Source organism: Quercus suber, unplaced genomic scaffold (assembly GCF_002906115.3).
Source record: "Quercus suber isolate HL8 unplaced genomic scaffold, Cork oak 2.0 scaffold_491, whole genome shotgun sequence".
NCBI classification, from domain to species: Eukaryota; Viridiplantae; Streptophyta; class Magnoliopsida; order Fagales; family Fagaceae; genus Quercus; species Quercus suber.
In genome coordinates this window covers 1,580-11,790 of record NW_027069940.1, presented here as the reverse complement: position 1 = coordinate 11,790, position 10,211 = coordinate 1,580, and the positions used below count along the sequence as shown (strand labels likewise).

Here is a 10,211-nt window from a genome sequence, read left to right as displayed (position 1 = left end):
CCTGAGATACACCGAATCAGATTCCCCAAAGTACGATTAACCACTTCTGTCTGGCCATCAGTCTGTGGATGACTGGTGCTGCTGTAATTCAAGGAAGTGTCAAAACGCTTCCACAAAGTTTGCCAGAAGTGACTAATGAACTTGGTATCCCGGTCAGAGGTGATGGACTTTGGCACTCCATGCAAATGCACAACTTCTTTAAAGAACAGATTAGCCACTCGAGTAGCATTTGAAGTCTTCTTACATGCTATAAATGGGACATCTTGGAGTACCTGTCAACCACAACAAAAACAGAATCCATACCTCGCTGGGTTCGAGGAAGACCCAGTATAAAGTCCATAGACAGATCTTCCCATGGTGCTTGTGGAACTGGCAAAGGCATATATAAACCAGTATTCTGAGATTGTCCCTTAGCAGTTTGGCAGATTGGACACTTCCTCACATGATTGCCAACATCCCTCTTGATTGTGGCCAATAATACCTCTCTTCCACCAGTGCTATAGTCTTATCTCTGCCCATATGTCCACCCAAACCTCCACCATGCAGCTCCCTAATAATCTGCTCCCTCAATGAACTTTTAGGGATGCATAATTGGTTACCCCGAAAAAGGAAACCATCCTAGATGTACATACTATTGATAGCAGTATGAGTTTGTACACTTACCCAAATATCACCAAAAATCCTCGTCATTCTCGTACAGCTCCTTGAGGTAACAAACCCTACAACTTCAGTATATAAGGTGAGCAACAACTGAACTTTGTGGAAGCGTTTTGACACTTCCTTGAATTACAGCAGCACTAGTCATCCACAGACTGATGGCCAGACAGAAGTGGTTAATCGTACTTTGGGGAATCTGATTCGGTGTATCTCAGGTGAGAAGCCCAAGCAGTGGGATCTTGCATTGTCCCAAGCAGATTTTGCATACAATAGCTCAGTCAATAGAAGCACTGGTAAGTCTCCATTTGCCATCGTCTACTGCGTGCCCCCAAAACACGCTTTGGACTTGGTACCTTTACCTGAGCTTCTAGGAGTGAGTCAAGCAGTAGAGAATATGGCTGACCGTATTCAAGCCATGCAAGAGGAGGTGAGGCAGAAACTGGAAGCTATAAATGCTAAGTACAAGGATGCTGCTGATAAGAAGAGGCGTGAGAAGATCTTCAATGTTGGGAATTTAGTGCTGGTGTATCTTAGGAAGGAGAGATTTCCTGTTGGTGCCTACAACAAATTGAAGGACAAGAAGTACGGGCCATTTCAGATTACTAAGAAGATCAACAACAATGCTTATGTGGTTGCTCTTCCTCTAGATATGAGCATTTCTTCTACCTTCAATGTTGCTGACTTATATGATTATCATCCTCCTGATGAACCGGATAGTGGGAACTCGAGGTCAAGTTCTTTTCAAGTGGGGGGGGACTGATGTAAAATAGACAGCACATGCCTTCTTGGAGTAGCAAGGGTGTAGGAAGTCACAACGCAAGATCAAAGGGGGATGCCAGTAGGGGCCATCAGAGGTAACAGTGTCGGAATTGCATGAAATTTGGCAGGTTGTGAAGGGAAACGGCGTTTTGGTCCAGATTCATGACAACCATGAACGTCGCCAAATTTTAGGCAAATTCCTTCGTTAAGGCCCCAAAAACAATGTTTTTGCTATTTATAATAATATTTGTTTTTCCTTAATAACTTTTAGTTTAAAAGTCAGAATAAGGTCCTGTCTGTTTTGGGACGACCCTTAAGGTCAGTAGTTTATGATTCTGCGTTTAACTCAATTTTTCCATTTTTGGTAAAATTCAGTAATTTTGTCACCTAATCGCTTAATTAGTGTGAATTAGGGTTTTAAACGTTTTTGCTCAGTATTTATATGTTTTGTAGCCGTCAGAGGCAAATTAGAATCAATAAACACAGACATTTTGTCAATTTTCTCTTCTGGTGGATTCCAGTTTTATCTCCTTGTAGATTTAGGGAAACCCCTCGTGGATTCGAGGTTTACTACCAGAGACTAACAGTTTAGTTTCTGTTTCATCAAGAGAGCATCGTGTGTGCTTCTCTTATGACTTTTGCGACATCAGTACCAAGGAAATAGTATTGCAATAAAAAAAAGATGAAAGTTGATATATAAATGTATTGTAGTTAAAAATATAGGATTTGACATAAAGGGTAACAACGCATATATATAACGCTGGCAAGAGGTAATTGGTGTTGTATGCAAAGGATTGTGTTACAACTTACTAGTGGGAGCCTAGTGTTCCTAACTACTGGTGTTTCGTTTGTGATAGTAGTAGAAAAAAAATTAATTAGTAAAAGAGTGGAGAACGAACTGAGTGCATACAGTTTCATCGGTGTCAAATGCAAAGGCATAGGACTTAATTGGAAGAAAAACACTGAGCTAGCCAGTCACTAGTTGTTGGTTATCTCAATTATACTAATTTACCAATTAGAAGCGAAGTATATAGGACTCTATTGCTTGAACTCGATTATTACTCGTGTTAGCCCAGCTTGTCATTTTCAAGACCCTTCAACAATAACAGATATTTGTGCCTCGAGAATATTCAAATCCAGGTAGGTAAATATGCTTGTTGGAAAAGGCTTTTATAGTGATGAGACCTACTACATGGTTAAACTTTGTGATTGCAATATATGATTAGTTCAATTCTTGTTGAACACTCTCATAGTGACCAATAGAGTTTCATGACTTGAGCCGAGTCTGACTCAATAATACATTTCGGCCTATATTATATGTCATTCTAATGACTAAACCTTTTTTTTTTTTTGGTTGAGGAATTCTAATGACTAAACTAAACACATGCTTAAACAAAAATTCAAGAGAAAAAACAAAAAGTTCTTCTCTTGACAAATATGCAAAATCCCACTCATATCAAATTGTAAAACAAAATTTTCATGTCATCATCAAAACTCATTGGGCCCAGTTATTGACCCACTGGGTCATGGGCAACATTCAGAGATATAATTTATGAAAGGCAAATATTACATGTCACTTTCTGTCGCTCAGAAAGTGGGACGAGCCCATTTTGATTAAAAAGCCCATTAAACTATAAAAGGTTCACGGAAGGATTCACAAGGTTGGAGATCAATATTTGCATATTCGATAAAATATAAAACCGTAAAATACTTAGAATATTCTCAATCATCACATTTAAATTCCATACTAATTTAAAAAAAATATACCAATAACTCCAAAAAAAGCAAGTTTAATTTAAAAAAAAAAAAAAAAAACTTTTCCTATATATAAATCCCCTTCTAAAACCCACCTTCAAGAAGTGCGTTCTTAACTCAATATCTCAACTCAAGAATCATAAGATACACACTACAAACATGTCTGATTCTAAACTCACACCTACTCATCTCTTCCAAGAAATTTTGGGAGATTTCTATTCAAGNTAAAAAAAAATTTAAAAGAAGGGAAAATACTCTGGTTTGTGACTCAGCTGAATGGCCGCTCCCTCAACGACTCTGAGGTCTGTAAGTGATTTGCCTTCTCAGAATCCTATAGTTAGCTACTTGTTGGACTTGCTCCTAGCTTTATTGACTTTGCTGAGCTAATGACGGAACCCATTCACGATCGTGGTTCATTTATTTATCCCTGAACAACGAATGTAATTTTTATTTTAATATTAGTGTTCATACATTTGGGAAGAAAAATGAAACAAGTCACAATTTTATTCTATACAAACTTACAATATGCACTGCACATCTTGCGGTTGGGTTTGTGACCTTAAAAAGGCCTTTTAGGCACAAGGCTAAACTACATCTACAATATCATACAAAGTATATACCTATGTAAGTCCCCTATAATTAAATATCAAACCTTCCGGTTCCAGTGGTGCAATGCTTACAGTGCTTTCATGCACTGGTGGAGGTGGTTCTGATGAGCTAGCCTGGCTGCAGCCGACGATCTTTTGGCAGGTCTCAATCAGGCAGTGCCTGCATTTTGGGCATGATGAGTGTGAACTTAGCCACTTATCGATGCACCGGACATGGAATCCATGGTGGCACTTTGGTAGAAGGCGAACACGCTCACCGGGTGTGAAATCTGATAGGCATATCACACACTCGGTGTCCAATCCTGGCTGGTTCAGCTCAGCTGAGTAACTAACTGTTTGGAAAGTCTTGAGGGCCTTTTTCTTGACCCCAGTATTGGCTGTCCAAGCTGCGGAATCTCCACCTGAATCAGAAGCTACTAACCTTGAGCACCTTAAGGCGTACCTAATGATAGAATTAAAGCCAAGGGAGCAAATCAAGGCACATAAAAGAACAGAGAGGACCATAATAATATTTGTATCAAAGCTGTTGTCAACAGGGTAGCTTTCTGATGACTCATGGCTATATCCAGGGACTGGAGGAGATTCTGTAGCTGGTGCTTGGTTAAGAGGGTTGTGATAGAGCAGTCTCCTTGAATAGAAATCTCCCAAAATTTCTTGGAAGAGATGAGTAGGTGTGAGTTTAGAATCAGACATGTTTGTAGTGTGTATCTTATGATTCTTGAGTTGAGATATTGAGTTAAGAACGCACTTCTTGAAGGTGGGCAAAAAAAAAAAAAAAAAAAAAAAACCAACCGGCAGGAGGAAGAAGCAATTGAATGGTCATCAGATATAAAAATGTAATGATTCAAGTTAAAATAATGAAACAAAATACCATCACGATAAATACGTTATAGAATTATTTTTATTTTTTAGCTCAAAGAGGCACTACAACAAAAGTGGGCTATGGTGACGAAACTTTTCGTCACCACATATCCTTATTTCATCACTAAAGATATATGGTGACGAAACCTCATTCGTCACCAAAGCCCCGTCACAGAATGTCCTAGTGACGAAAATTTTTCGTCACCAATAAAAATATGATAGGTGACGAAATATTTTCGTCACCATTAACACTGATAGGTGACGAAAGTTTTTCATCACCTAATATTTTGCATCACCAAACCAATGATTTTTCATTTGTAATTTTTTTTATTTGACCATATAAGGTGACGAAATATTTCGTCACCAATTGTTACTTGCCATTACATTAACCTATTCATTTCCAACATCTTCCATAAACAAATCATCCATACAATTCTAACCACATTCATAAACAAATCATCCATTCATTTCCAACCACATCCATAAAAAAATCATCCATACAATCTACAAAGGAAATAAAAAACCATTATACTTTTAAAACCATTGAACCGAGTTGTTCACAAGGTAATTACAACCATTTATATATAAATGATGTCTTCTCATACTTTACAAAAAGTGATTTGAGTTCAAGTTGCACCACAAAAACTCTCTTTGCCACCAATCTCATATCTGCACAAGTATGAAGAAAAATACATCAATATTGTATCTACTGGAAGAAGCAACTACTTGTACAACTAATTACGAGATTGCCCAAAATTCAGCTAAATTTGATACATTGATATTACTATCATGGATCCAATTTAAAAATAAAGTTTGATACAAGGAATATGTTGCCCAACATGTTAAAAGCTTCAATATCACCAATGTGGCAAACACTAAGCTTATACTGAAACTCTACTAAGTGATCTATTTGTACTAAAGTTAGTTGCACAAGCTTTCATCTTAATCCACTTGCCCTTCTCTTTTTGCTTTAGTGCTCTAGTACACTAAAAATAATTTTAAGAAAAATGAATCATAGATTGTAATAAGATGTGCATGCACATATCAAGTAATAACGCTACATGCGTGTGTGTATATATATATATATATCATAGGTGATTAACCATAAATCAAATTAATTGAAGAATTTAAATTTAGGTTATATGGACTGTGTGTAACTACTCAATTATGAGCATGACTACCATTACCCCTACACGTGGTCAAGGCCTCAATCAATACACTCGTTTCAATTGCAAGTAGTCATTATTTCATTTTGTGTTTAAGACTTAAAGTTACTACAATGGAAGCCAGTCCCAAAAGTGTAGGGCTTATGGGACTCTATGACTCTATATTCTATTTGCCTTTGTTTTTAAGAATGAACCCAGTTGCACTTGCACCTATATCCCACAAGGAATTTTTTGTTTTATTTCTCATAGGCTCATAGCTCATCAATAGCAAAAAAAATTAAGTGATAGTAATCTAATTTTTGCGAACGAACCCAGTTGCACTTGCACCTATATATCTTTTCATTTTTCCCATTAAGCACAAAACCAAAGTACTCTTATTAGCAAAAGTTTCTAACAACCACTTTCTCTCTTTTGAACCTTTTCATTCAAACAAACTCAACTGTCAAAAAAAAAAAAAAAAAACAAACAAAAAGAGCAAACCAAAAGAACCTTTTTTATTAGTTTTTTTTTGGGGGGGGGGGTGGGGGAAGAGATGAATTTTTTATTAGTTATGTACACAATGCAAGTTAATTTAGTTTCTTTGTTTGACTTGATTTCATATATTATAATTCAGACCCTCTGACCCACCTTATTAACCAATATTATTGCAAACTTACTTTTGTTTGTATAGAATACTTGTGATGAACCAAATATTGCAACACTACCATCCTATAAGACACAACTTCATCTTGCAAGTCATTGAGACTTCCTTTAATCTTTAAAATTACTTATGTGTTTTTAAAAGTTATATCAAACTGTTTGAATTCTACAGATGAAAAAAATTGTGCATGTCACCCAGTATTAATAGCCAATGGAGACAATAAAGAAATATTCCAAGTGCCTATCCTTTGGATGCTTCTAAACATGCAATATATAAACTATAAAGAACTGTGCAGTAACCTAGTATTAATAGCCAATGGAGATAATAAAGAAATATTCAAAGTGCCTACCCTTTGGATGCTTCCTCGAACATATACAGCAGTCTTAAGGCATCCCCATAATGCAATTCTCCAGTAACAGTTGAAATTTGAAAAAAAAAAAAATTACAATCCAATTGTAAAATTTAACAGTTTCAAAAAAAAAATATTTTACAATCCAAAGTACAAGGGTACCTTCCTGAGTGTTTCATCTTTATCTTTATGTTTATCATAAGCTTTTAGATGTAATAAATATAAATGTAATGTTATATAAGTAGGACAAAATATATGATAAGTTAGGCATTTTACCAATTCCAAACCATTTTCCATTCAAAAAAGTATGAAAGAAATATTGGATCAATCTCAATATTTCTAAAAAACAACTGTCAAATTTTGTGTGTATCCAACATTTTCTATACCCATTATAAATCTAACCCATAAAATATTAAGTTCCATTATTAAGCACAACCTGGAACTATCCTATCTAGCTAGTGTCCATACAAGTTGAAAGCTATTGACACAATCCCATGTACTAATTTAAGAGTTTTCTTCTTTTTCTTTTTCCCCTGAGACATTTGCTTTCATTCAACAAAACCACGTGTAAGACATTTGTTACATATTGCATTAAATGCTTACAACCATATGAATCTTTGAAATCTTCAAACTTGGTTGGATTTACATATAAATGGGACTAGATTGAAGTGGAAGGCAAGTGTTGTGGCTTCATATGCTTATTTTTGAGTCACATGGATTGCCCATACTTGAAAGATATATTAATTAAGGTTCTACAAAATTTCAACCAACAACAAGAGTATCTCAGAATGTTGCACCAAGCCATCTTTGACCCATACTAAGCCAAGGCTGGCATGGCATCCAGCCATTAGATAGGCAAAGCATGAACAGAAACTAACAGCAAGGTAGTATTCACATTGTTATTTTTGCTACCAAGGTACTTGATCGCTCTAGAAGGCCATGGGAACATATGGTGCAGATCCACAACCAGATTATCCTAACCAAGGAAATTGCATAGGCCAAAAATCCTAGAGGTTTGAACTTGGTTGATTCCGGACATTTGAATTTAAACAATTTTCCAAATGCTATTAAGGCAAATTTTCTTTATTTGTAATTTATGCACCTGGTGGGTATTGAGCCTAGAACCTCACCCTCCACTTTAATCTTATAAGGAAGGAAATGCCATTTGAGCAAGATATCATTGGCTCCAATAAAAAAAAAAAAAAACTTTAATAACCAAACTAACTACCTCAATTATCCTAACTTGTCATCATTAAGGTTTGATAAGTGACAGTGAAGTGCTTCCCTATCAGCTAGCAATGATCAAGATGTATGCATACATAGAAAAAAGATTTAATCACTTCAACTCTATTTAGTATTTACACATTGAAGCCACCAGGGAGTTTTACTGCTTTGAGGACAGAAAAATATATGCAGGACACAAGGATACTATTAATTATGTGTCACATTCTTATTTGAATCTGGAAATCTAAGACATTAGCAGAAAAGTTACACCAACTCGAAAATCAAGTCATACGAGCAAATTGAACGATAACAATAACATGATGTAGAGGGAAAATAAAATCATATCATGAGATAACCAAAGACTTCTATTTATCCATTTCATTGCCTAGCAAATGTAAAACTTTTTTTTTTCTTTTTTGAAGCAATTTCTTTGAGACAACATACATCAAGCTTTAGTTCATTTAAACATGGAAAACATAAATCTCTGCTCAATGGAGGCTCATCAAGGCATCTCATATAGTTAAATTGAAAGTTTCAATTTCTTTTATCAAGTTTTATCTAACAGAGTCAGAATAACCCCAACCCCCAAAAAAATAATAAAATATTAAACTTTCGGAATATTACTGAGCTAAATTGACTTTGCCAATTCTGAATGAATCAAATTACATGATGTATAAATCTACAAATACAATGCCTATTCCTCAGATTACATAATACACCCACCATATATTACTTCAAAAATTTTACTAACTAAACAAAACTAAAACCACCGTAAATTACTTCAAAATTTTCTAAGTTAAATATCTTGTTCCCATGGCTTCAAACGCAAAAATCCACAATAAGCAAAATCAAACTAAGAACTAGTAGAAGATATACCAATAAGAATTAAACACAAAAGAAAAAAAAGAAAAAAGAAAAAGAAAAAGCATGATACCCATATGAAATTTACAAATTTATCAACGCTATTAAACCCAAAGCCACCACCAACGCCAAAATTTGACACACACACAATCGGGCATCATACCCATCCTCAATGGACAAAATTTCACATGGTTTCGATCGGGATGAATAAAAATTTGGGGAAAATTGAAGCATACTTGAAATGGGTTTCGATTGGAGCCGTTGGAAAGCCCTTTTTCCTTACATCGGTAAAGCCGACAAATGAACTCTCCTCCTTACTGAAAATGGTGCGAAGAGAAAAACAATTCCTACAAATAGAGAGAGGATCGATGAGAGAGACAGAGAGAGAGGATCTATGAGAGAGAAAAAGAGAGAGAGCTTACCGATTGATGAGGGAGGCTAAGAGGCGTGAGGTTGAGAGCTTTTTTTTTTTTTTTTTTTTTTGGAGAAGGTAGGAAGCTGAAACTTGAAAGGCTAAAAGGTGGGTATTGGGTTTTGTTTAGGCGTGGGAAGCTGAAAGGCTAAAAGACTAAGTTTTAAAAATATTGAATAAAAAAAAAAATTTAAGGCGCCAAAAATTGAGCATGGGCACCGCGCAAAAAAATTAAGAGTGCGCTATTATTTTAACAATAAGTGATGAAAAATATTTAGTCACCAAAAACACCTAAATCTTTATATTGGGTGATGAATTTGGAATTTCGTCACCCAAGGTAGGTTTTGGTGATGCAAATAAATATTTCGTCACCAATTTAAACATTTTTAATGACAAAATATTGATTTTGTCACCCATTTAAACTATTTGGTGACGAAATCTTCTTTTCCTCACCTAATACTAACATCCAGTGACGTAATTGTTTATCCTCACTAGATTTCGTCACTATAGTCCAGTTTTGTTGTAGTGAGGTTTGAACACAAAACCTAATATCAAATTAATATCATGTTAGAATACAATGACTAATAGTAATTTGACACACACTAAACAATCAAAGGAAAGGAGCTAGTGAAGAATTATTGAATTTCTTTTATAGGTGACTATTTTAGTTTGTTTCAAATCATTCTAGTAATAATATATAATATAAGAACCCTAGAGATGTGATAGTGAGAAGTAGGAACATACCAAAACCAGCAATCTTCCATCGGAATTGTTACACTAGCCTGAGGAACTAGTGTATGCTTCAAGACACTATGCCTGACTAGTTTTGCCCGGTTCCTGAAAAAGGCAATTTTATACCGAAAAGACTGAGTTAAGGTGCAAATATAAGAAAGCTTGAGTGCTTAAGGAATTAAAGCAT

At 35.4% G+C, this 10,211-nt stretch overlaps 1 protein-coding gene and 1 long non-coding RNA gene across 3 annotated transcripts; both read right to left on the bottom strand.

Annotated features, from left to right (window-relative positions):
- Nucleotides 1–3,670: 3,670 nt before the first annotated feature.
- On the bottom strand, nt 3,671–4,522 carry LOC112006100 (RING-H2 finger protein ATL78). Its single transcript, XM_024038401.2, has one exon. It carries the CDS (start codon nt 4,470–4,472, stop codon nt 3,792–3,794), a length of 681 nt encoding a protein of 226 aa, XP_023894169.1. The 5' UTR covers nt 4,473–4,522; the 3' UTR covers nt 3,671–3,791.
- A 562-nt stretch (nt 4,523–5,084) lies between these two features.
- Nucleotides 5,085–9,432, bottom strand: LOC112006101 (uncharacterized). Of its 2 annotated transcripts, XR_010624846.1 has the most exons (4): nt 9,303–9,432; nt 9,117–9,227; nt 6,796–6,853; nt 5,085–5,309 (listed from the first exon to the last, which is right to left on the bottom strand). It is a non-coding gene; the product is annotated as an uncharacterized LOC112006101 (long non-coding RNA). The 2 variants fall into 2 exon arrangements; XR_010624845.1 differs by lacking the exon at nt 6,796–6,853 and having other exon boundaries at nt 9,303–9,426.
- Nucleotides 9,433–10,211: the final 779 nt, after the last annotated feature.

Excerpts from the sequence above, each read along its gene's own strand:
- LOC112006100 (XM_024038401.2), bottom strand. The coding sequence starts at position 4,472 with ATGTCTGATTCTAAACTCACACCTACTCATCTCTTCCAAGAAATTTTG.